The 27,713-nt window shown below is 39.1% G+C and overlaps 1 protein-coding gene across 3 annotated transcripts in view; it reads left to right on the top strand.

Moving 5' to 3' along the window:
- The first annotated feature begins 636 nt into the window (after positions 1 to 636).
- The window catches only part of FGF14 (fibroblast growth factor 14), a 683,612-nt gene continuing 656,535 nt past the window's right edge, over positions 637 to 27,713 (top strand). Inside the window, exon 1 of one of the 3 annotated variants that reach the window (XM_054445791.2) lies at positions 637 to 1,624. In XM_054445791.2, the coding sequence (XP_054301766.1) occupies positions 1,417 to 1,624 (208 nt within the window). In that variant the 5' untranslated portion in view covers positions 637 to 1,416. Of the gene's footprint in view, positions 1,625 to 9,206; positions 9,300 to 27,713 lie in introns of those variants that run through there. The other 2 variants (XM_054445794.2, XM_063651088.1) reach the window with 2 other exon arrangements.

Below are 27,713 nucleotides of genomic sequence, written 5' to 3'. Positions count from 1 at the left end.
ACGTGTTGTCTACAAAAGGCATACATTTTCTCATGTATACATGACCCTCCCCACAAAAGTACAGTTTGCCACCTAGATTTTAGTGGTTGTCCTTTTAAGAGGCGGTTTCTGGTAATATCTGTTATATATCTAGTTTGCATTTTTCAAACAACCCCTTAACTAGGAGTCCAATAATAAGAATTAAAGGAACTTGAGTTTTCCTTAATGTTTTAGGTGCATTATATGCTGCTTTTGAAAATGTGAAGGTGGAACTAATTTTGGCTGGGTGGAGAAGTATTAAACCCTTTTTCTCTTTATTTCCCCCCCACCTCCAACCTCCCATCATGCATTTTCTAAGGTTTACTCATTATAATTTTTAATTTTTACTTTTCAAAATTCACTTTTAACAGAAGGCTGTTAGATTGGCTCCAAGAGCAAACAGCAGGCCGACTGGCGCTTGGCGGAGGAGGGAGAGGGTCGCGCGTTGGATCTGGATTTGGGGCTGGGGCTGGAGCTGGCGGGTGGAGAGACTTCAGGAGGGGCCCTAGCAGAGAGACTGCAGTGACACTGCCCTCCCTGGGCTGGTTGAAGCATCTCACTGGTGACGGGTCTGAAAGCACGTGGCTACGTCATGGAAAGCCAGTCTTTTCAATGCAAACTTCAACTCCTCCTCCTCCTCCCTCTAATGCCTGTAACTCACATCCGAGGCTGGGCGAGGAATCCGGAGGGGAGATTTTCCTCATGCTCACGGTTGTTGGAAACTGGAAGAGTGAGAGGAAGGAGGAAGGGGATTTGTGGCACTCTCTACCTACTACAAGACTGACAAGGGGAGGGGGCACCTAAATTTGCATCTTTTCTTCGTGGTGATTGAGAACTGCAGGTTCAAACCGATCCCACTGAGCACTGGCGATTGATTATAAAAAAAAATCGACACTGGGAGAAGGGAGGCTCTGTCTTCGGCTGTCAGACTCAATCTCGGAGGTGGTATTGGTGTGTGAGTGTGTGTGGTGGTGTTTTTTTTTTCTTTTTTTTTCTTTTTTCTTTCTTTCTTTCTTTCTTTTTTTTTTCCTTCTCTCCTAGGGGCTACACAATGGCAGTCTTCTCTCAGTAAGATGAATCCTGCTTTGCCTTCTGCAGATCCACCCATCCTCATAGCGATCAAGTAAAAAGGCTATGGTATTCTCTTTGGGGATCTTTTGTGCATTACTGTTCTCCCTGATTAGTTTTGATCTCAGTTGGGATCTCTTTGCTTTTTTGTTTGGCTTCATGCTGAAAAAGGATTTTTTCTCCAACCCTTTGGTGATAATCCGGTGGTGATCGAGGGGGGATAAATCATTCACCCTGGCCGAAAAAAAACAATCACTGAGAAGTCTCAAAGAAATATACCACGTGAGGGGAAAAAACTGGGAGAAGATCCGGAATATTATCGTTTTTCCTATGGTAAAACCGGTGCCCCTCTTCAGGAGAACTGATTTCAAATTATTATTATGCAACCGCAAGGATCTCTTCTTTCTCAGGGTGTCTAAGCTGCTGGATTGCTTTTCGCCCAAATCAATGTGGTTTCTTTGGAACATTTTCAGCAAAGGAACGCATATGCTGCAGTGTCTTTGTGGCAAGAGTCTTAAGAAAAACAAGAACCCAACTGGTAAGCGAAACATGCATCATGTTATGTTTTTCCTCATAATAACCTGTCTGTTGCTCATCGAGCTAGATCTGCAGTTCTGCTATGCAGGAAGGCAGGGGAAACATACCAGGAACCAGGACAGTGTTGCATATAGAGGTGTTGCATGAATAAACAAGTAACAGCTGGATCGGCGTCTACGAACCCCAAAACCATTATCGTCATCTCTTGGCTGTGACACAATCCATCACTAGGAGGGAGGAGGAAACTTTTTTTTTTTTTTTTTTTAACGTATTTGGTTACCTATGTTTTGTGGAATAGTGAAGGGCTATGGCTTAAGGTTGTGCCCCAGGCAGCTGAAGCTTCGGTAGTTGCCAGGAAAAAGAACCGCGAGCTCCCCTTACTTCTGCAGCAGGTTCGGGGGACGTAGCTGGGTTCCGAGAACCTGCTCTAGACTTTCTGATTAGCTTGCACAATATTCGCTACCACGACCACCTTTACCAAAGTAAAAGAGGCCCCCTCCCTCGCGGCCCCGCTCCTCCGTCAGCCCCCGCGTCCCTCCCCCGTCCAGCTCCGGGTGCCCGAGCATTAACTCATTCCCCCTGTCTGCCTCTGACACATCCTGCCACTGGGAATACTTGAGCAAGGCTTGCGCCTGGAGGGAACCCCAGACTGAGAGGACAAGCCCAGCCCCTCTAATATTTGTAATTTAAGTCCCCCACTTTAGAAAGTGGTGTCAAAGCCCTGCGTCGGGGTCCCACAGGGCCGGGGGTGGGGATGAGCCAGGCCATGAGTTCCTGCTTTTAAGCCTACTGGTGATCATGCGCCCCGATTCCAAAGGGCTCCAACAAGGGAACTTGCAGTACATTACATAAGAAATGCAAATGCATCTGATTTGGGGAGTCGGATCCCAGGGGTTCCCGTCCCCGCGTCTCAGTCTGAGGCAATTGGGGGCGGCCGCGGAGCTGTGGGCGAGCAACCCAGGGGAGGCAGGCTGGAGGGCTGCATGGTGGTGGCGGCGGCGCTGGCGAGGAGGCTGGGCGCAGCCTTTCCCGGAACCCCTCCCGCTGGCAGCCGGGAGTGTGTGGCGTCCCTTAGCTCCGTTCAGGGTGGGGAGGGACCCGGCGCCGGCTGTTTTTGTCTGAGGTTGTGTCTGAAGGAGGGAGCGGGGAGATCGGCCGTCCCGCAGTGGCAGCCCGGGCTCTGGAAGCTCCTGACGCTGGCACTGCGGTGCAGTAGATCATGGCTCTCCACGGCCTCCCTGACACCCTGGGCTCTGCCGGGGGCCGCACTGGCACCCAGAGCCCCAGCGACTGGGGCAGCAAGTGGCTGCTGCCCTCCAGCCTCCGAACCTTGCCAATGCAACGTAGCTGGAGTGGCGCGCTCCGAGGGGTCTGCCGCCTGCGGGTGCAGCGCGAGGCAGAGGAGGAGGAGGTGTGGGTGGGCGGGGACGGAGGCTGTGGGTGTGGAGGCTGAGACCGTTTGCGGCCACCATTCCTGCAGCAAAGGAGAAACTGCGAGTTGTTAGACAGTCTAAAAGGGCAGAGGCTCCTATGCTGGGGCGGAGAAGTTTGCCCCCAGCTGGTACTTCGGGGTGGCAATTGAGGCTCTGGTAGTAGCCTCTGGCTGCTCCGTGGACTCGGTGCTGCAGTGGGCTCTGGGCTCTGCCCTGAGTCCTCCTCCCTGTGTTCTAGTTCTTACACCCTTTCTATTCACCCTCTCTGTTTCCTCCTCCTCCGTCCTTTTACCCTTCTCTCTTCTTAACTCCTCAGCGTTTAGCAGCTCTGAAACGACACACCAACCTGAGAATTGCCCAAGGGGAAAACAGTATTGTCACCTTTCCGCCCGCATGTCTAATTCAGCTGTGAAGTGTACCCCAAGATGTACTCCAAGCCCCCGACATCAAACCTAAAACTTGCTGACGCTTGGTTCATACAAAACCAACTTACACCTGCAACACTACCTCACAGCCTAATATGAAGACCCTTTTTGCAAGACTTCTCAAAGTGAGAAAGGCCAAGGGCTGCAGTGGGAAGGGCAGGGGTGACTGCTTTACACTGCAAAAATAGTGGTCTTTTGAACCCTTCTTGTGTCTTTCTGTGAAAAGATTTAACTCTCTTCTGAGAAAGGAATAGTGCAAAAACATTTTTTATTTAGATGTGACCATTTGTCTTAGGGACCTTGAAGTCAGTCCTTCCATAGTACTGGAGAGTGGGAAATAATTTAGCACAGAACAGTAAGTTTCTTTGTAGGCCTTTATAATTTTTTTTGTAAACAATTTTACCGGGAACACTAAATTTCTCCCTATACACAATTCACAATCTTATTACACTTCCTCCATCCCACCCACTTTCATCTCTCTGGAATAGTTTCTCCCCCCTTCCAAGGCATTTTTGGAAACTGTGGAACAAATGACAATTTATTTTTAGAACAATTCATTTTGCAGCTTATGAATGCTAAAGTATTTGGGTATGAATTGATGGGCTAACTCAAAGTGTATCTAAGAACATTACCAACTGTTCTAATAGGATAATTTAGTCTTAGATAACCAGGGATATGAGTTCCAACCAGGGATTTAGAGCATTTAATATGTGTGTGTGTATATATATATATATTATATATATTACATATATATAATCTATATATTTAAATGGGACATTAATGTGCCACATTATTTATCTTACCTTCTAAAAGTTTTAGCCTGTTAAGCTTGAATCAAACCCATGCCAAGCCATTCCCTTTCAGTATTGTACTTCGTGAGTTCCATTCTCCTGCTATTAACATAAAGCCTAAAATCTTTTGCAGGTTTTTGATCCCAAAATAGCAGTAGAACTAAAAAGTTAATTGGGTAATTAAGATGAAACAAACACTAAAATTCTTTTAACTGTTACAGCCAAAAGGAACAGATTGACTACTACCTATTATGTTATCTTAAATTTAAAAAGAGAACAATTAACTGGTTTCAAACTAAGAAACTTGGGAGAATACTGCCAAATACCAGTGAATTTGGTGTAAAGCACCTATTCTTATTTCAGAGATAAATAATAGGTTAATTTTCCTTCCTACATCTTTGGAAGTTATGAAATAATTTACTGATTATTTCCAATTCGTTAAACTGTCAACAAGTGTAGGTAGTTTGGTCAAGCATTTGTGGAATTTCAGAGCACTGCTATATAATCAAGTTGGTGTGAAAATAAGCAGAAAATAGAGATACGAATTTAAGGACAAAGTTATTCATCTACCCAAAAGTTATTGATTAGCTCACTATTAATACTTAAATAAGAGGCATTCATTAAATAGTGTTTTGGGCTTGTTTTATGTAAAATTTAACTGGAAGAGAACATGAAAAATGTGTTTGCACAATATATGCTTTTTAAAATAAATTCCAATAGCTTAAAAGTCCCGGATGTAAAGTAAATTTGCTATCTTCATGAAAACACCCAGTCTAACAACTATTATCAGAGAACACACACACACACTCTTAAATGTCCTACTTTCCTAGCAGAGGAACAGCTATGCATTTAGAATAAATGTTACCTGCTTCAACTTTCACTGTAGGAGTCATGCAAGGTGACTGTATTTTAGGCAAATCATTAAATAGGGAATACTAAGTCCAAGGCATTTATTTTGCTTGAAGGAGGCTTCATAGGTTTCTTTAAACCAGTATGATAGTTTGGATTGACCAATGTATATACTAGGCCTGTTCTGGAAATAATCTAGGTCACTGCACTTTAAGCCAAGGGTACTAAGGAAAGAAGCGTGGTTGAAAAAAGAAAATCCACAATAAACATAAATACTAAGGTCATGTCATTGCTGTCTCTTCAGGCACATAATGTAAAACCAGCAAAGGAAGCCACAGACCCTCAAATAGATACACCCACTCAACCACACACAGGGTATCCCCAAACTTCCATGGCTTGGTAGGATTTTGGAAAACACAGATTTTAAGATAAATCATAATCTAAGAGGATTTTATTGAGTACAAATGTCAGTGCCCAGTGTTAGTACGAAGCAGATGCCCTAGACCTAGTTCTGCGCAGCACACTGAGAACATTCCATCAATTCTCTTTTTCTGAACTCAGTCTCCCGCTCTGTCATGTAACTTTGAGATGGAACATGCAGGGCTTGGTAGGACCCATGATCACTTTCTATTTCCTACTTGTCTGGCTGCCTTTCAGCTCTGCTTTTGCCTTTCACTAAGCTGTTTTAGGTGCCAAAACACCTGGTATGCCACTGTTACTCATTTAAATATACATTATTTTTAAAAGCTACTTGCTTTACATCTAGGGCTGTCATGGTGTTTGGAAGTGAGAAAATAGGAAGAGAGGGAAGAAGAGTGAGCACTTTTTACTCCTCCTCCTTCTCAGCCTACCGACTCATCCTAGGTTCCAGTAGAGCTGGGTGAACCACAAATGGGCCACAACCTCTGCATGTCTAAACACTGAGTATATTTCAAATGAAAACATCAGATTCAGACTGCATGGCTGGAACACCAAATAGATGTACGTTGCTTCTTCTAACACGCTTGGCTTTAGAGTGGGATCCAATGTAGTATGAGTTGGCCTTGGACTCCATCCAGGAAGCTTTAGTTACTGAGGTAACAAAATGGGTTTTGTAGAGCAGTGCCACTCCATGAACCAAAGGATGGCATTTTAGGTAGGCTTCCGACTACTGCCTTGTTGAGAGAGGAGATTTTTCTTTTTTGAAATGTATATCCCAGTTAATAACTGTAAAATTCAATGCATAATCTAAACTTAGTTTTAACAATGAAGATGACTTTGGCTGTACAACTTGTTCTCATCTTAGCATCCATAACTGAGAAAATTTGTTCAAATGATGCAGTACTTTCTGAAGGTGCTAAAGCTAATTCTATACTATACTTCACATTTCCTACAATGAACCATTCCTTTAAAATGTTCGAACCCAGTCTTCCATGTTTTAGCAACACAAACATTGGAGACTTTTGTGAAGTGTTTTTATACATATGGTAACAAGGACAACAACCAATGTTTTCACTCCTTTGCACATTTTGGCATCATACCTCACTCAAATTGACTCATACGCCTTCTATAAATACCACGTAGATGTCTCAAAATGGAAGCATTTATTCAAAATAGTTTCTTCTGCCTTAAGGGGAAACAGTTGGGGATGTTTGAACAGTCTCACAGGAGCTCTTCTATTTAGTGTTAAACAAGTCATTGCACTGTGCCTCTATTTTTAATAAAACCTTTGAGCCCAACTCAGTATTACCTCCAGGAGGGACTGTGGGACAGGGAAACACCTATTTACACATCCGCCTGCTCAGTGCCATAGTCTGTGTGGTGTTCCTTAGGACTTGTGTACCAGGTACAAGGTTTAGTTATATGTTGAACCCCGGTACTGAAGGGCATGGAGTTTTCTGACGGAGACTTCTCAGCTCCCCGTATACCTCTAGAGATGCAATAGCTCTTTTGTATCAAGACCAACTATGTCCTGATGTTTTCCCTGTGTAGTTCTCTAGCTGCCGCTATTTTTTTTTACTTTGGTCAGAATGTAAAAGGTAGAATGATGAAGGGAAGGGAACAAAAGGAGGGATTCTTAGGGACTTCCTAAACGTGAAGGCAAAAAGGAGGAATGCCGCAGACATGTTTTACAGGGAAGAGTGAAGTTCTTGTTTGATTAATCTGGTAACATCATGTAAGAAAGTCACTCAACAACTGCTGGGCACCACTGCCTTTGTCACTGTCTCTTGACAAAAATTCTGTTCACGACACATGGCAGGTTTTCAATACACTTTAATAGTGAAAAATAGGTATCTCTAGGATAGTGAACTATGGGACTACAACGGGCAGGACGATACATTTTATTTGGCTAAATTCGCTTAATGCTTACTCCTTTCTCAAAGCGCCAACCAAGAATTTGGCTACTAAATAATTTAAAGAAAAAAGCTGTTAGTGGCTCTTTATCCGCCACGATAGGGTGCTCTGAAACCCGGTCCTGCAGACATTCCCTTGGTCCACATTTTATAGCTTCCTTCTTAGTCTCAAGGCCTGTAGTCTACTGTTCACACTCGAGCCTCTCGCAAAATATACAAGCTCAAAAGCTCATGGCGTTCTCCCCATCTGGCACTCTCGGCCTTAGAACAGCAAACGTTAGGGCACAATTAGGTTCATAGTTGCCAGACCCTTCATTTTCTTTTTTAATCTTTAATTTTCGTCTTAACAAGGAAGACATTCCGCAAAGAATAAACTTCCTCTTTTGAGCTCCTTTCTCTGAAGATGGTAACTTCAACTCTCATTAGTAAAGAACCTCGAGTTCCAGTTGCTTTGGACGGAGTTTCTCGCTTAGTATTTTGTTCTATGGCAGTTTGAAAAGCAGTCATCTTCCAACTTCGCAGCTCCCTGCACTTGCGCCCGCCACCCTGATCTATTTGGCTTCCTCCTTTTTGGAGCCACTTTAAAAGGTGCAGGATGCTGGGCCGCTGTGGCCTCGGGCTGACAGGCGGGGAGTTGGTGTCAGGGACCAAAAAGTTTGGCAGAAGCCACGGCTCTGGGCCCAGGCCCCGGGCTTCCAGAAGTGTGTCATTATTTGTTTTCTGCAAAGCCGCGAGCGGGCCCACGCTGCAGCTCTGCCTCCAGGCGTGGAACCCCTCGGTAATCCGGCTGAAGCTGGGTTCCGAGTGTGGACTGCTTCGGCTCTGAAGAGGAGGGAGCCCAACGGGCCAGGCACGAGCTTCCTTCTGGCTTTACCCGTTGGCCCAGAGTCCCCGGTCCCGCCGCCGCTGCCCTCTGCTCATGGGCACCGGCCATCACCGCGCTCCCAGTCTCGGCTCGCCGGGGGCTCCGCTACGCAATGCGGCGGAAACAGCCCGTTGGAGCCGCCGTAGCGCGGGAAGTTTCCGTTGCCACGGAGATGACCTCTGACCTAGGGCGTCTCTGGGATCCGGCAGCTGGTGCTGTTGTTGCTATGGAAACCATGGCGGCCGGAAGCCCCCGCGCGGGGGAGACTTGGTGCGCGGGTCGGGGCTAGGGCCCCTGCCCCGGCCGAGATTTTCGCTCTTCCGTGGTGGCCAGGGACCGGGCAGTGAGCAGCCGGCTCTGCCGCCCGCTGGGCGCGGGTTTGCAGGTCACTCCTCCGGCGTTGACGCGGGGGCACCCCATGTGCGCTGCTGGACCTGAGGGATGGGAAAGCCACAGGTGGCTGCCTCCGCCCTGCCGGCCTGGCCTCGCGCTAGCGAGCGCCAGCTCTGGACCCGAGACCGATCTGAAGGAAAGGGAAAGGAGCTGGCGTTGCTGGTGATTCTGCCCAAGCTCAGGACTGGGAGAGAACGAGCCAAATTCTGGTCTCAGCTTCCCCACTAGCTACTGGGAGACCCTGGGCGGGTCCTGAAGTTTTCTGGGCTTCAGTCCCCTCTGCTACTGCAAGAAGGATATTGATTAGAACAATCCCAGATCAGCCCCAGCTCTAATATTCTAGGTTCCTATAACGTTCACACCCAGTCCTGATTGTAAGTAAACTTCCCTCACCCCTTGCCTGTATCTCTCCCGGACTATGTTAACTATATATTTAAATTGTACTCTAAATTCAGAGACTATCAGAGATAGAGGCTGACCTTAGCGATCACAAACAACCTGTTCCTTTTACAGGTGTGGCAACTCCTTCCCAGTGGAGGAAGCGACTGTTCCAAGAGCCAGTTTTGGAATTGTAGGCACAAACACAGGTAGAAGCTTTGAGCCTTGGGTGAAGAAACACGTATTTTACTGGTGACACTAGGAAGAGCTCCTCATGCGCTTCATAGAATTGTGTGGTTGGTGCTGAAATAGATGGCATTCTATTTATCCATTATATTCCCCGGATACCTTTTCCTTAGAGAGTTTACGATTTTCGGGGTAGGGGAGGGTGTCTTCACTAGTTTATTTTTCCTTCTCTCATATCCATGCTATTGGGAAAAATCTTTTAAATATTTTTTTATAAAACTCATTTGTAAATTAAGAAGTTGAAAAAGATTATTTTAAGAGTTTATTACAACTCTGAAATTTATGAAGTATTTCTTTTAGGTCCACATGCTTTTTATTACTTTTTCAGTAACTACAATCTCAAAAAAACAAAAAACAAAACTTAGTAAACACTTAAAAAGTGCTGCTGTGTTTGAGCTGTTGATGCTGGAGATACAGGGGTGAAGAAGAGTTCTTCCTTCAAGGAATTGGCAGGAAAGACAAAAGACAGGATCAATTATGATGTGGTGAACAATTCTGTGTAGGTGGACGAAGGTGCTATAGGGCCAAGGAAGAGGGGCATGGAAAGGTTTCTGGAGAGAATAAAACTCAGACTGAGTCATGAAGAATGACTAAGAATTAGCCACGTGGGAAAAGCACTGGTTAGGCTGTCAAGGAAGAGAAAGAAGCATACTTTAAGCTTTGGGGGCGTCAAAGATTGTGGTGCAGAACGAGAATATCAAGTACAACTGAGAAATAGAGGGTGTTTCTAGGGAGTGGCAGGTAGTGAGTGGGGTTGCAAGGTAGTGAGGCACAGATCGTGAGCTCTCTTCTGTGTCATGATAATATCTACCCTTTAGACAACCATTATGACTACAGCGTGGAAAACAGCTCTGGGTTGGGCAAGGTTGAAGGTGGAAAGACCAGGGAGGAAGAGCAGTGAGCAGTCGTGAGAGGTCCAGAATAAGGCAGTGATAGGCACTAGAGAGGAAGTGAAGTCCATCCATCTTAGTGGCCAGTTTGAATTTGGGAAGGAAGTTGAAGGAGGAGTCTGGAATTTTCTGATTACAGGTTTTCGATTTGGACAGTTCTGGTGAGCTAGTCTTCTGGCCATTTGCCAACAGAACACTTCCATCTTCTTGAGACATGGTTGACTCTCTTCTGACTGTTTATATTTAGGGGCCGAGGTAGCTTTTAACAGCAAGTAGGAGACTTAGACAAGCTTCTCTTTCTAGATTAAAATTTAAATGGACAGTTCTGGGAGAGTTGCTGTGGGATAAAAAGTTCATCTTGATTTCAAACCCGAAAATCCTTAGGACTGGGAAAAAATGCTTTACAATAAAGATAAGCCAAAATGATTTTTTTAAATGATTATATACAATTCTTTGTCAATAGCAAATGTTTTTATGGACACAATACTTTGTTTAGTTTGAGGAGTCAAGTAGTGCAATTAAAAGCCAAGTTCTCAGATTAACTATTCAGGTCTGGCAAGAAAAGAGAGGGAAGTATGAACTTTATTGAATTTACATGTGTAAGTTTGCGCACCTGCTTTTTTAGATAGGAATGAATGTAGTTGTAATTAAAATGCCTTTTTTTCCTCCTGTAGCATTTTGTTGTCTGCACAATTATAGTGGATCACCAAAGTGTGTGGTAACCTTATCTGTAATGCTGCATCTTAAAGGTGTAGCTTGGGAGGGATTGTAATATCTGTTCTTTCCACTTCCTGTGTGGAGCACATGATATAATATTGTACTTTAAAAAATAAGAAATATGAACATAAGAAGGCTTAAAGACTAAAAGAAAAATCATATCTCATAATTGTAGTCCTTTTTGTTTCAACAGCCACTTATTTGTAGTCTGAAACTCATCTTCTTCAGTCGTATTGCTGCTGTATACCAGATGGTGTAACTTTTAAGCAAAGAAAGGACCCTGTCTGCTAGGAGACCTGAGTCAGTTTTCTACGTAAGCACTCGGTAGTAACCATCATTTGGCCTTAGCATTTTATTGTTGGGACAAACTGAAAGCAGTAACACAATATGCTCTTTCCTCCTTCATTGCTAAATGACTTGATTTGTTTCCTGAGAAGTGATGTTTTCCATTAACTTGATTATTTTTTCTTGTACCTTTAAAAATTTTTTCAACTCACATGACAGTTAAGTAACATAAAATACCTCACATCTCAGACAAATAATAATGACTGTTAAATATTGGAAATACTTTTAATGAGATCAATACTAAATGTTAGAGATATTTTAATGATGCAGTTAGGAAATTTGATATAGGATAAAAATTTTACATCATTTTTGCTTTTTGTTATCTCTTTTCTAGTTTTCTTTTAAAATGTTGGGAATAATTTTAAACAACACTGTGCTGAGGCCATTCTGGTACATGTGTGGCAGATGTGACTCTGTATGAGGGATACTGTGACATGAATGCTATAGATAGTATGTGGTCTGATATGCAACCATAAAGTTTGCCCAGCCTTGTCAGACCCCTTGCCCTTTGTTGTAGCAAAGTGCTTTTCCAGCACTGATATTTCATCCCTTTGTCTCCTTCTCCCTGTATTTGTACTGGCTGACTCTAGATTTTGTCCTTTTACATATTTTTTAGTCGTGTTTTTCAAAAATTTTGTCATCAACTTACTCTTCAGGCAAGATCAGGATTAGTATTCAATTGGATTTACCTCTTTTACATTCATTACATTAGGAAAATAGACCCAAAATAATAAAATAGTTGTCTGAGAGTAAACGAGAAACATCTGTCTGAACTTGAAACATTTACCCAAAGTGATATTTATTTGGCTTAAGTTTTTTCTTTCTGTACGTCAAATTAACATGTACAAGAACTGTGATGTGGATCTATTGCATTATTTGATTATATAATTAAATGACTTTTAGGGCATTGTAAATATCCCACCTAGTTTTCCCGTTAACGAATGTATATTACACTTACTAGATTTTTAAAATTATATTACTCTTTTGCTTTAACAGAAATGTTCTGAATTATTTTGAATCCTGTGTTATTATTAGTTGATAGCAACTAATCTTTAGAGAATGCTTCTATATACTAGGCACTCTACCTATACTATCTAATTTCATCTTTAAAATCACAGATAGGAAATTATTTTATACTTCTGTTAAAAATTATGAAGCCCAAGCATGAAAAGATTAAGGAAGTTACTGGAGAGTACCTAGCTAGTAACTGAAAGATCTGAGTATAAAACCAAAACCAAGTAATCTGACTCCAGAATATACTCTTAAATCCCTAAATTGCAGCTACCGCTCTAGAAAGGATGTTGAACAGAATGCTTGTGAAAGTGATCAGTATTTCTCCTAATGTTTTTATGAATTTTTCTGTCCTGAAACTAAAAGGGACTGTGATGTATTCACTGTTTAGCTATCTAGAATTTTTAATGCTTTCTTAGTGAGATATAATTTATATACATTAAAATGCACAGTCTTAACTTTATGGCTTGATATATTCTAACAGTTGTGTGTGTCATTGTAACCACTACCCTAGTTAAGATATGGAATATTCCTATCACCGCCCCCCCCAAAATTTTTCTTATTTCCATTCTGTTCCTACCCATCCCCGCTCTGAGAAGCAACCGCCATTCTGATTTCTCTCCCCTTAGTTTGACCTATAGTAGAACTTCATATCATTAAATGATGAAGTCTTCACAGCTTTGAGTTTGCCTTTTTCACTCAACATATTGTTTCTGGGATATGACATTGCATGTTAGACACGGAGAATTCAACGTGGTAGCTTCTGTTTTATTTTTTAAACCGGAAACTCCTAACATCTAAAAATTTCAGGAACTACCAAGGGTCTCACAGTTTGCCCAGCTTGCTAGTCTGCCGCAGTTCCATGGTGCTGGCAGAAGATAGGGGACTCCTGGGTCGGAGACAGGGGATTTTATTACTCAGAGCATAGCAGACAGCATGAGCTTCATGTGTTTGTCGGTTCCCTGTATGTCCCAAAATCCTTTCAGGGACAATGCTGAGTGTCTCAGGTGGATGCTTGCTCACAGCGGATTTGTGTCATTGCTCAGTTGTCTGATATGCAGCCATATCAGGAAATTCCCAATCTTTTAAGGGGCTTCTAGCAAAGCTGCCTAATCTTTCTCTGCAGGGAGGTGTTATCTTTATTATCCTGGTCAGGAAACAAATCTGTCCTCTAACCTGGAGGGAGGCACCATCTCTAGATGACAAGGTGGTTTGTTATGCAAATATTTTTGCAAGGACAGTCTGGTACAAAAGCTGTTAGAAGACATGCAGTAATACCATGAGAAAATTCTCATTTAAATCTGTTTCTGCAAGGTAACTCTTTCTTCCTTTTCTATTTCTCTTGGCACTGCCATGCTTACTACTCTACTGATGTATTTACTCTTTAGAAAAATAACTGTTATTTGGAAATTATCTTAAAATCGATCATGAAGTTTTGAGAAGATAATATACAATCCTATATGATAAACTTATCTGCATTTATTAAGTAACTAATATGTGATATGTTAACATTACATGTTAGTTACTGGGGGAGATTTAAAACATCCTATAAAGGTTTGGTCTTTGACCCACAAGTAATAAAACTAAATGTATGGAGAATACTAGATATGAGAAAGAATTCTGCTAGAAAACTCATCTAGGATGAAAGGGGAAGAAGGGGAAGTCTTTTAGAGAAGCATGATCTAAGTTGATTCTTGAACGTGTGTTCCTATTGGTAGGAGAGATAAGCATATTCTTGGCAAGAGGAGTAATGTGAATGAAAGTCAAAGGCTGGGATTATTTATGGATAGATTGAAAGATACATGATTGGGATTTATGGAAAGTTAATGGAATCATATTTTAGAGGATTAGTGAAATCATATTTTGGGGTCCAAAAGCCTTGTAGAGGAGTTAGCTGGGATGTGGTGAAAATTAGTGAACTAGGGAACTTTTCCAAAAAGAGAAATGACATACATGATTGAGAATTGCTCACTTATAATGGGGGTGTGTAACTGATTGTGGGGAGGGGCAGTACTAGGAGGAAGGAGGGATTTTTGTATTAAAGCAATAAAATGAAAATGTCCTTCTGTTAGTTCGAAATGGGAAACAGGAGCTTGGATAAAAGGATGGTTCTGGGTATGTAATAAGAGCAGGAGAGAAATTGCTCAGTAATTAGGAAGGGATGAATGGAAGGCATACGTTGAGAAATTGTGGGCCAGGAAGGGCACTGCTTTCTTGGAACCTGGAAGGATGGGTGAAACAGAAGGCGTAAATGAGAGATGTGGGAGTCACTGTGGACTGTGGTGCCTCATGGGAAAGTGGCCTCCATCGACTCTTGGAAGTCATAGATGGTTTGTTGAGAATGTGAGATAGGAAATCTAGTTAGTAGGCACATTTATGTTGTTGTTACATGTAGTTGATAGTTGTCTGAGCAAACATTATACATCTTTCTATGCAATTTGAGCCTACTTTGCAGTTTTAATTTTCTTATGTAATTTGAAGTCACTTTGCTAGCCCTGATGACATTACTGGCTTTCTAAATAAGGGGAGAATGGCTTTGACTACTTTCTTTAAGATATACTGAACAACTTTGCAGTATTGACATACTCTTCTTAGCAGCATTTTATTCCCCTGCAAAATGATGTTTTCTACATTGAGTACACATGGACACAAAGAAGGGAACAACAGACCCCAGGGACTACTTGAGAGTGGAGAAAGGGAGGAGGATGAGGATTTAAGGATCAAAAAACTACCTATGGGCTGGGCACGGTGGCTCATGCCTGTAATCCCAGCACTTTGAGAGGCTGAGGCGTGCGGATCATGAGGTCAAGAGATGGAGACCATCCTGGCCAACATGGTGAAACCCCGTCTTTACTAAAAATACAAAAATTAGCCAGGTATGGTAGTGCGCGCCTGTAGTCCCAGCTACACAGGAGGCTGAGGCAGGAGAATCGCTTGAACCCGGGAGACAGAGGTTGCAGTGAGCCGAGATTGCGCCACTGCACTCCAGCCTGGCGACAGAGCAAGAGTCCATCTCAAAAAACCCCAAAAACTCTCAAAAAACCAAACAAAAAAAAACTACCTATTGGGTACTATGCTTATTACTTGGATGAGAAAATAATCTGTACACCAAACCCCGTGATACACTATTTACCTACATAACAAACCTGCACATGCACCCCTGAACCTAAAATAAAAGTTTAAAAATATAAAAATACATGATGTTTTCTAGTAAAGCCCTGCAACTAAGAAGGACTAAAAATGTCATAGGCTATTTGGATATAAGGAATTTTTTTTTTTTTTTACCAGTTTGGACCATAATTTTTTCTGTAAGAATTCCAGTATGCTGCTGTGGCTCTAGTATTGATCATATGTTTTAGTAACCTTTATGATCATTGCTTAGAGGAGATATGCATTAAGGAACAGTTGGCTAAAAGCACAACTTTTAGAAATAATTTTTGCTTTCCTTACTCTTTTCTGTTATAAAATTTGAATTGTGTTTCAAGGGGTCAATATCTGTCTCCTGGATGTTTGAATGCTTAAGAATGACACAAAATTTATAAAGTGATATATTAAGGAAGGTAACTTTTGTGAAAATGAGAGCAACTACATTCTTAATGGCTATTCAAATTTTATAAAAATGTAACTAATAAAGCCTTATTCTCAACAGTTGCAATTTCTTTGATTTAGAACTAGGATCCTTATTAGAAATCATGATTTATAAGACTGGTATTTATAGGGCCACAAGCATGATTCATACAAGAAGGGGAAGGGTCCATTTTAGGTGGTGATAGCAGTAGTAGACATACTGTGGTGGGAGCAAATTGGCAGCACAAACCTGAATTCTGTCATTTTAGTGGGTGAGTGAGTAGTGATTTAATCAAACTTTTCACAAATGAGTGCAAATGCAATAGACAGCTGCACAGTACTAAATCCTGCAGCATTAAATAAAAGGTTTGAATTTTGTATGAACATAACTTTGAATGAAAAAGTAAAATGTACACCCTTTCCATGTAAAGGTGCCACTTCAGAGTCACGAACCAATCTGTGTCATATGGAAATGTGCACAGTTTCCTACCCAGCCTCTCTGGTGCCAGCTAACTTGTATTTGTGAGAGCCTCAGGAAAGGAAGTTAGGGTCATTCAGTTCACTCTGTGTCTTACAACCTTACTCTCACTTTTATTATTGAAAGCAGGAGGAGGCATTATATCTGCATATCTTGATAACAGTTTTTGCCTGACTATGCTTTTTTCTTTTAGTGTTACAGTTTTAATGTAAAACAAATCTTTGACTATTTTTTATGTATTCTTTCAAATTTATAATTGGTAGAAATACTTTTAAATATTATTGTAGGGGCCAGGCGCGATGGCTCATGCCTGTAATCCCAGCACTTTGGGAGGCTGAGGCGGGCAGATCACTTGAGGTCAGGGGTTTGAGACCAGCCTGGCCAACATGGCAAACCCCGTCTCTACTAAAGATATAAAAATTAGCCTGGCTTGGTGGCACACGCCTATAATCCCAGCCACTCAGGAAGCTGAGGCAGGAGAATCGCTTGAACCCAGGAGGCAGAGGTTGCAGTGAGCTGAGATTGCTCCACTGCACTCCAGCCTGGGAGACAGCAAGACTTTGTTTCAAAAAAAAAAAAAAAAATTACTGTATATTTTGTTGGGAGCTATTCTTATCTCTCTCCCCTTTAGAATTACAAGAAAATTAAGGAAAATAATAGGAGTTAGTACTGTTAATAAATATGCCATTGTAAGTTCAAGGAACTTCAAAAATTGTGTGAAAGTGACTTTCGGGTAAAACACATCATATTTATTTCCTAAATGCTATATTACATTATGGCAAAATTGCTGTATTTTAAGCTGCTAAATAGTGAAATACTGCTCTAACACAGTACTTCACAGGTTAAATTTTGGTTTGAGTTTTCCCAATTTTAAAGGCAAATACAAAGCAAGCTGAATGTATTTATGGGTGTGTATGTATGCCAGACATTTAGCTTGGGACAAAATTCTAAGTGTTTGTGCACTTACCCCATCTGTTGGCCATTAGAATCTTTCACCCAAGAGAGCTAGTCAGAAAGGGTTGATATTAATAGTAATTTGAAGACAGAAATAAATAGCTTAGAAGTGGGTTCAGTACAAAAATAACTTTTTGTGTTTTAAATTTGTGATTTTGAAAATAAAAAATGATATTTCGTATCCACATCAGTTCATTTCATGGCTTTAAAGTAGCTTTTGTTGAGATTTTTTTAAATTAAAATTTAGATGCTGAGATCTACAGAGTAGGATGTAATTGGAGAACAAGACATTTTTAAGTATGTCTGTTTCCTGTGTCAGGTTTACTAGTCAGGCATCTTGGTTATTGGTATTTATTTATTGGTATAGTATAACCAGCTATTACTCACTTCTTCTGACAAGTAAGTAAGCCACAGAGATAACTTAGAAGTAAGTGTTGGAATCTCCAAATGTGTGGTATATTTAAGTTACAGTATAGGTTCTTCTGTAGGTTCAGGGTTGTCTGATACCATGATTTTTCTGTATACTAGCAGGTATTAGAAGAAAGGCAGAAAATAAGATGCAAAAGAAAAAATACGTAGTCAATAAGTCTTTAGGCTATTCAAAACTTCACAGGCAGGAAACGAAAAATGTTCTGAATAATTCTGTTGGCTGCTGTCTCCATATGGTCATTGCAGGAGTTTTAACATATCCTATATCATTGATTTCTATTGTATGTGGTTAGACATACTTGACAACAGTTGCCAATACTTTTACCTTATAGTCTCCTAAGGACTGCTATGACTCTTTTATATCTCCTTATTAATCTTTTATCTAAAAGAACAAAAGGTGAAAATCTCTGGTGTAGGTGCTGTCCTGCATTATTTTTTGTTTATTTTGTTTGTTTGTTTTTAGTTTTCCTTTAGATACTTTGTAAGCAGGGAGGAGATTCAAAGGTTTTGATTCCAAGACTTCCTTAAAAATTAATCAACTTGTGATGACTTTGAGAGCTGATCTCCAAGTTGATCAGAAGCGATGGTTTAATAAAACAGCAAATAAAATATGTAGACTGTGGCGTGTATCTGTAAGGGTAACATTTAACAGTTTTTTTTCTGATTAATATTGTAGGGTACAGTAATATCATAGAGTAGTCTGTCATTTTTGTGGCTCTGATGCTATAGGGCTCAAGAGGAGGGCATGGCAGGCTTCCTGCAGGGCATAAAATTCTGACTGAGTCACAAAGAATGATTGAGGATTAGTCGGGTAGGAAAGGCACAAGGTAATTGTTCAAGAAAGAGAAAACAGTAAACCTTAAACATTTTTAGGGGCATGAGAGAGTGTGGTGAGTACCAAGAATGACAAGTATACATACATGAGGGGTAGGAATTTGAGTTGATTTGCCTTCCAGTAGACATAATGATATGTGAAATCTGAGAGTTTTACCTTATCAAGAATATTTATCCTTTGTACCTCCCAAATATACCTCTAGTAGTTCTTTGTCATGTAATACAAGAGACAGATTTGCAGCCATTTTTTAATTTGCCACACATGATAGATAATATTCTCATGTCTAATGCAGTTTTATAAATATTTTTTCCTACCCACAGGTTTTAACTTCCCTTTTTTGCTACATCTCAAAAAATAATATTATAAATCATGTAACAAAAACGCTACTAGAAAAATGGTTTTGAATACATTTTGATTATAGAAAAAACAAACATTGAAAAACACTGGAACTTTTTTATTATTAACAAGTTACTTGAATAACATCTTGCATCTGATCATGGCATGTGAGTGATGGAACACCATGACTGAGAACTGATATTAGATTTTAACATATGAGAGTTGGTCTCCTTTTAAAAAAATATTAAAATTTTTTTGTAACATTTTTAATGTGTGATATCCCATTTCAGATAGTTGATTCAACACCCAACCATTCCTGAATTCCTTCTACATGAAGGACAGTGTGCTTGGCCCCATGGGTGATACATGAATCGGACAGGATCATAATCTTTCCAAGGGGATTAGAGGGCGCTGGAAAGTTGGATAAAGATGAAGAGTTGCTGGGGATGGTCAATCCTGGAGCTAAAGAAGTGATTGATAGAGGTGGAGGAATAAACGGATCCATCCTCAGTCCCCTTTTTTCTCCCATTCCCTTTCTCTCCTTGTCACTGCCAGTCATGGCAGGAGATTCTACTCATTGGACCAGATTAGGAATAGATTTGGACTGGAATATTTCCAAACAGAATGAAGAGTACAGGCTGTCCTTAGCATTTGATAAGTTGGGTACATTTTTAAGTTGAAAAGATAATAATATGATGAAAATAGTAATAGCTATTACTTCTATAAAGTAGGTTATGACTGGAAATTGGTTTATTGTCCAACAAAGCTGATTGACAGTGCTTTTAGGGCCTTTGTGCATTTTTTCTTTTAAATATGCTTACTTGACCACAAATAAACATATTTGTCTAATGAATAATAAAACAACTTCGAAGAACTTTTTTGTTATATAAGAAATCTAAAATAATTGATATAACAATTATTTTTATAACATATTTGTTATATAAGAAATGTAAAATAATTGGTATAATTGATAACAATTCAATTGTGGTTGTAATTGCATTTCTTAAGCCCAGATTGAGTTATAAATCTCACTTTTATAACAGCTTTATTAAAATATAATTCATATACCATAAAATTTACCCTTTTAAAGTATACAATAGTTTTTAGTATATTCACATCGTTGTGCAACCATTACCACTATCCAATTCTAGAATACTTTCATCAACTTAAAAAAGAAATCCCATACCTATTAGCAGTAACTCTCTTATTTCTCCATTCCCTATCCCCTGGCAACCACTGATATGCTTTCTATGTCTTATGAATTTGCTTATTCTAGATATTTCATATGAATGGAATCATTCAATATCTGGCTTCTTTTATTTAGAATAATGTTTTCAAGGTTCAAGCATGTATCAATATTTCATTTTGTTTCATTATTGTATAGTATTCCACTGTGTGGATATACCCCTTTTTAAAATTCATTCTTCAGTTGATGGACATTTGGGTTGTTTTCGTTATTTTGCTACTATAAATAATGCAGCTGTGAACATTTATGTATACATTTTTACATGGACATATGTTTCAATTCTTTTGGGTATGTAACTAGCAATGGAATTACTAGGTCAGATGATAATCTATGTTTAACATCTTGAGTGACTACCAAATGTTTATCAAAACAGCTGCATGTTTTACATTCACTCTAGCAATGTATGAGGGTTCTAATTTCTCCATATCTTTGTCAACACTTGTTATGATCTGTTTTTTTTGATAGTAGTAATTTTGGTGGATGTGAAGTATGTCATTGTGGATTTGATTTGCATTTCTCTAATGACTAATGATGTTGAGCATCTTTTAGGTGCTTACTGACCAATTGCATATCTTTGGAGAAATGTCTACTCAAATTATTTGCCCATTTTTAATAGGGTTGTCTTTTTATTTTTGAGTTGTAATAGCTCTTTTTGTATTCTAGATACAAGTTTCTTATCAAGTATATGATTTAGAAGTATTTTATCCCATTCTGTGGATTTTCTTTTCACTTTCTTAATGGTGTCCTCTAAAACACAAAGTTCTTAATTTTGTTGAAGTCTAGTTTATGTGTTTATTCTTTTGTCACTTACGTAGTTGGTATCATACCTAAGAAATCATTTCCTAACCCAAGATCATAAAGATTTGGTCCTAAGTTTTTCTGTGAGAGTTTTAGCACTTATATAGGTCTGTGATCTATTTTGACTTAATTTAGTAGATGTTGTGAGGTAGGGGTCCAACTTCATTCTTATGCCTGTAGACATCTAATTTTTCAAGGAACATTTGTTGATAATCTCATGGAACATGTAAATCTCATTTTGAATTGACATATAACTAAAATACCTTTTTACCATTCTTAATTTGTTTTACCAAAGAACAATCTAAAAATGTCCTGGTGTTTCAAAGAAATAAATTATTATATATTACATGATACGATAATAGGGATACTGTAAACATTTTTGCTAACAATGCATTCCTACTTTTACTGTAGCTTAGCTTAGAACTTTTAAAAAATTAATACTCTTGTAAAACATATAAGCACTTTCAAGAAATTAATATCCTCCTGAAACTAGAACATGTTTTAGCCCATTCTGGCTGCTGTAACAAAATTCCTTAGACCGGGTATTTATTAATTTCTCATGTTTCTGGAGGCTGAAAAGTCCAAGATCAATGCACCAGCAAATTCAGTGTCTGGTGAGAGCTTGCTCTCTGCCTCGAAGATGGTGCCTATTTCCTGCATCCTCACATGGCAGAAGGGAAGAACAATCTCCCTTGAGCCTCTCTTACAAAGGCACCAATCCCATTCCTGAGGGGAGAGCCCTCATGACCTAATCATTTCCTAAAGGCTCCACCTCTTAATTGCATTGAAGATTAGGTTTCAACATATTAATTTTGGGGGAACGCAGACATTTAGACCACAGCAAACACTTAGACTATTCGTAGATAATGGAATGAACAATTTTTATGTACAGATGGTTCCTGACTTAGAATGGTTTGACTTACTATTACTCAACTTTACAATGGTATGAAAGCAATACACATTCAGTCTGCCCATACAACCATCCTGTTTTTTACTTTAAGTACAATATTCAATAAATTGCATAAGATATTCAACACTTCATTATAAAATAGGCTTTGTGTTAGATGATTTTGCCCAACTGTAGGCTAATATGTGTTCTGAACATGTTTAAGGTAGACTGGGCTAAGCTAAGGTGATTAGTAGGTTAGGTGTATTAAATGGATTTTTGACTTAGAATATTTTCAGTTTACAATAGGTTTATTGGGACATAACCCCATTATAAGTTGAGGAGCATCTGTATTTATCTTTGATTAAAAATTGTTCTGACTCTTTATCTGTGTTTATTTTTCAAAGCATAGGCATTTCATTAATACACTGACAATGTGGTGCTATGTTTACTTTTAATTTGTCTTTTTTTCATTACATTTAAAGTTAAATGTAATGAAAGTCAGGATTCACTGTGAGATGTAAATTACACTTCTTGTATTTAAATTTATTCTGGTTTCCTTATTAAATATCTCTTGCAAAACATAAACATTCCTTGATTTGAATGTCATCTAAAGTTGTAACAGACCAGCCTCTCCTGCTGCAGCTCTCTGTGCTTTGTTAGGGAAATACCTGATTCAGTAGATTAAAGCCCTGTCATCATAAGTAGGTAGAGCCTCTCCTGAAGTAGCTAGACATTCTCAGGGTCAGTCATCTGAGGAAAGTTGCAGCCATGAACTTGAACCCTGAAACTGGGAGTTAACTAGATAGCAAAAGGGACTTCATGCTCTGTTTCATACATTTCTTGGGTTTGGATATTTAAGTTGCTAGATATAATTGGGCATTTGGGGTAGGTTAGAGCTGAATAGGGAGGCACTGGTGCTGAACTTTAAACTGAAAACAGGTAAACTATATGCCGGATGATTCAGTTGCATGACATTCTATGTTTACTTCCTTTGTATTATATCCAAATATTTCGTTATCTTGCATTTAAGATTTCAGCCTTGCCTTGGGTGTGCTCTGAGAAATTAAGGGACATTTACCTTTGCTTAAACCAGAGTGTTAAATTCAGAGTATTAAATTCAGAGCCTCACTCACTATTCTCTCTTTTGAAGCCATCGTTAGTGAGCTACCTAAAGGGGAAGATGAATCTCTGGGGGCTTGAATAAGGCTTTCAGAGACCTAGCTGGCTTTCCAGTGAAAACTTTGGAGGCTCTTGGTTTATTTTCTTAAGGAATATGGCAGTTTTTCTCTTAAAAGATAAACCTTTTGTTTTATAATAGCAAAAAATATTTTCTTTTCAGTTACATTGCCAGAGAAAAGTACAATTATGTGAGATGAGTTGCTTTACCTTTCTAACTTGTTTACTCATTAGATAAGTAAACAAAGTTGGCCTCAAACTTTAGAAGAGGTAAACTTGTTAACATGAACATGTTAGGATGTAGGTGTTCTTTTGCCTTAATCTATATGCACATGTTACATTAAGAAACATAGTAAATGTTTGACCATTGAATTATCTCTCTCTCTTTGCATATTGGATGTGTATATATGTGTTTGTGTGTATGTGTATATATATACTTTAAACTGAAAGTTTAAAAATATATATACACACACACATATATACAGGTAAATATATATATATATACACACATATATAAATATGTGTGTGTGTGTGTGTGTGTGTGTGTGTGTGTATCTATATTACCTAGGTGTACAGGTAAATCAAATGTAGAGAATAAAACATATTTACCTTTGCTGTTTCTTTACCTTTAGTGTCAAGACATACTGCTTGATGCCTTGTGGGTTTGCTGAATGTATGTAGTTAGAGTAATATTGATTTCCTTGAAAATAATAGTGGTATGTTTCTAATGCCTTTAATTTAGATATCTCTAGCCCAAACTTGAAAGTAGAGCTCTTTCAGTACAAATAGCCACTTTATAGAGATTTTTGATGATGTTATTATAATGTTAAATAATACAATGTTTAAAAATTGGAATTTTGATTTGCCTGGGTGTTTCCCTTTAATAGACAGTGTCCTCCAGAATGAATGAAAAAGCTCAATCTTTTATGTCCTCCTTCATAGGCTAGATAGAGCTTTTGGTACAACTCCTAGACAGATGATTGTATCTTCTTTTGGCTTGTACTGGTCAAAGTGTCCCCAATCCTGTTGATATCGATGGGCCAGTTTTATGTAACCCTGTGTAAAGACCACTAAATGCCTCTGTGTTTTTATTGTCTTACTTTGCAATTATTGTTAGATAGTCATCTGTTTTAAAAATCATTTCTGTTGCTGTTTTTTTTTTATTGATGAAGACAGCACTATATGAACTTTGGAATTAAAGATGAAAATTCTAGCTGTAATTTCTCTGTGCCTCGGGATTGTTTTTGTTTCTTTGTTTTGTTTTTGGTAGTAGAGGGAGAATACCTCCTTTAAATATGTAGTGATTAAAAGAGAAGAGATATATATATATATAACATACTTAATGTAATACCTAGAATGTAGATATTTATTTATTCTTGCCTGTCCATTTCCTTGTCAGAAAGAATGTTAGTGTCTTTCCTTCATTCTCTGGTAAATGATCTATGCTAAAATTAATATTTTTAATTTGTATAGTATTTTAAAGCTTTTACCTATAGCTAGTGGCATAGGGCTTATAAATCAATGAAGTTTTTAATTTTTAAAGACTTTATTTTTTTGCAGCAGTTTTCGGTTTACAGTGAAATTGAAAGGAAGACATAGAGATTTCCCTTATACCCTTTGCCCCCACAGATCCATCACCTCTCCATTACCAATATACCACACTGGAGTGGTGCATTTGTTACAACTGATGAGTCTACACTGACACATCATCACTCAGAGTTCATAGTTTACATTAGGGTTCACTCCTGGTGTTGTATGCTCCGTGGGTTTGGACAAATATATAATGTATTCACCATTATAGTATCATGCAGAGTATCTTCACTGCCCTAAAAATCCTTGTGCTTTTTAAAAGTATCCAAGTTAAGGTGAAGGTAGACGTATTAGAGGCCTAGTAAGAGCCTTGTTCTGTCACTGAGTCTTCTTTTGTACCTTATAGGCCTAACCAGTTCTTGATTTGCAAGCCTTTAGGACCTAAAGGAGCCTAGAACAGTTTGTATTTTGCCTAGAGTGAGACTGGCTATAGACAGACAGTTCTGAAGTCTTATATTGTTCTTGAATTATACAGAAAATTGTCAAATTATCTGTGCTAGAATTTTTTTGTTGTTGTTGAGACGGAGTTTTGCCCTTGTTGCCCAGGCTGGAGTGCAATGGCACGATTTCAGCTCACTGCAACCTCTGCCTCCTGGGTTCAAGTGATTCTCCTGCCTCAGCCTCCTGAGTAGATGGGATTATAGACATGTGCCACCACACCTGGCTAATTTTGTATTTTTAGTAGAGATGGGGTTTTTCCATGTTGGTCAGGCTGGTCTTGAATTCTCAACCTCAGTTGATCTGCCTGCCTCAGCCTCCCAAAGTGCTGGGATTACAGGCGTGAGCCACTGTGCCTGGCCCTTTATCAGTGCTAGAATATTAAAATACCTGCTTTTCTTGTATGTACTCTAATATTATTCATGTGTATATGCCAAATGGATATTTTAAAATATTTTCTAGGCTTTTATAATGTATGTATTTCACTTCATTTTTACTATTCTCTTCCCTAATTATTTACACCTAAAAATAAATATCTCAAAAACTTTGAGGTGAATTTTACGGTCATTCCCATTCTCTGATGCTTTTTACTCTAGTTATAAATGAACAAAGCACATATTAAAGCAACCTAAGTATTTAAGCCTTAGCTTTGCTATTGGTGATTCTGCTCACACCTGAACACTATAAATAGCCTGTCCTGTCAACTTTTTATATTCATGCAAATTGTAGCCTTTCCTTTATTCCTACCTGACTACTTTGTGCTCTGTCATTCACTTCTTTTTCTTAGGAAAAAAAAAAGTGACCTACATATTTGAAGTCTAGCTTGAATTTGCCTTTTTCAAGGACCTTGTAGGAAATTCTCTGCTCCGTCAATAGGCATCCTGTCTTGGGTGGTAGAGAAGTTGGGCCCAATGAGCGCATTTCTCACTGCAGGCTTCAGGTCACTGGGGCTGTTGCTCACACCTGGCACCCGTGGGCTTGTGCCAGTGACAGTAAACAACAAACTTCTCCCTTTCATAGGAATATCGTTGGAAAATATGGAATTCCAACGTGCTCCGAGAATATGGTTTAGAGAAACTCGCAAGTGAAGATGACCTGATTCAAAATGTCAATCAACTAATTAAATAATTGATTTCCTATTGAATATTTAATATCCCAGCAGCAATTAAATTTAAAGTTACTTCATACTTCTTTGGATATTTTATTTATTTAGAATGTTACAGAATTATAGCGAGGGTTTTCTTTTTCCGGGAGAGGCAATGGGTGAAAGGAAACGTCTTTAAGAGAGCTGTAGACTAGACCGTTGTGTATACTACTCACAAAGGAGGCCTGGGCTATAAAAGCCATGACGACATCATCAGTGTCTGACCGCTAATTGAAAACCTGGGAATGAATGAGGGCATGGAGGAGAGGCAGACAGTGGAAGGAAAAGAGCACAGAACAGGGTTGTATTAGTCTGTGCTTATACTGCTAATAAAGACATATCTGAGACTGGGTAATTTATAAAGGAAAAAGGTTTAATTGACTCACAGTTCCACATGGCTGGGGAGGCCTCACAATCATGGCAGAGGTGAATGTGGAGCAAAGTCACATCTTACCTGGCGACAGGCAAGAGCGCTTGTGCAGGGAAACTGCCATTTATAAACCATCAGATCTCGTGAGACTTATTCACTACCATGAGAACAGTATGGGGGAAACTGCTCCCAAATTCAATTATGTCCACCTGGTTCCGTCCTTGACACATGCGGATTATTACAATTCAAGGTGAAATTTGGGTAGGGACACAAACCATATCAAGGGTGCTTACAGATTCCAATAGTTAATGAAATAATAGGCCCAGCCAGGCATTTTTATTGACAGTAGAACCAGCAGATTTATTCCTTAAAATTTGGATGTCAGTGTGGAGATGTACTCTAGATACTACAGCTTCAAAATTAACAGTTTTTTTCATTTCAATTAGGTTTGAATTCAAGAAGATACATTCAAAGAAAATATATATTAGCATATCCTATTCTTTTGGTTATGATATTTGATTTTACATGTGCAGTTTTAAATTTGTTGTTGATCTTTTTAAGGAACAAGATTGGAAAAACAAACAAGGCAGATAGCTTTCATTGATACTTTAATTGCTGGTTTGAGTTTGGGTTCTCTTGAGACTAGAATTGTTTTTTCTTGCATGAAAAGAAACTCTCATGAATAATTTTCCTTACTGGAATTTGGAAGATATAATCTAAAATAGAAACTAAAGTTTATATTTAAGATTGTAGCCTGCCATATAAGCAGTCTTATTTATTGAATTTCAAGTATTTATTTCACTCAGAAGGTGGGTTTTATATGTATGATTTTAATTTTTTTATTTATAAAGCCTTGCCTAGTCTTCTACATCATTGTTATTAAATAACGATAAATTGAGTCAAACAGTTGATTTCCAGTCATTAATTTACTACAAAGTCTTATGCTTTCAGTTAAAACATTTTATTATTTGTATTACACTATATGCTGGCTGATTTGATCACTGCTGTGACTTGTACACTGTGCTAGAAATTAGGGTACAGGAGCACAAAATACTTAATCCTGGCTCCAGCTGAGCACCTGCCCCTAGATCGATCCTGCCTAGTAGTGAAGATTAAGACAATATGGATGTAGATTTCATTTGTGGGGTGTAACTGTGGCAGCAG

This window comes from Pongo pygmaeus, chromosome 14 (assembly GCF_028885625.2).
Source record: "Pongo pygmaeus isolate AG05252 chromosome 14, NHGRI_mPonPyg2-v2.0_pri, whole genome shotgun sequence".
In the NCBI taxonomy this organism is placed as follows: Eukaryota; Metazoa; Chordata; class Mammalia; order Primates; family Hominidae; genus Pongo; species Pongo pygmaeus.
Note: the sequence above shows the minus strand (reverse complement) of the source record. Positions and strands in the feature narration are given on the sequence as shown.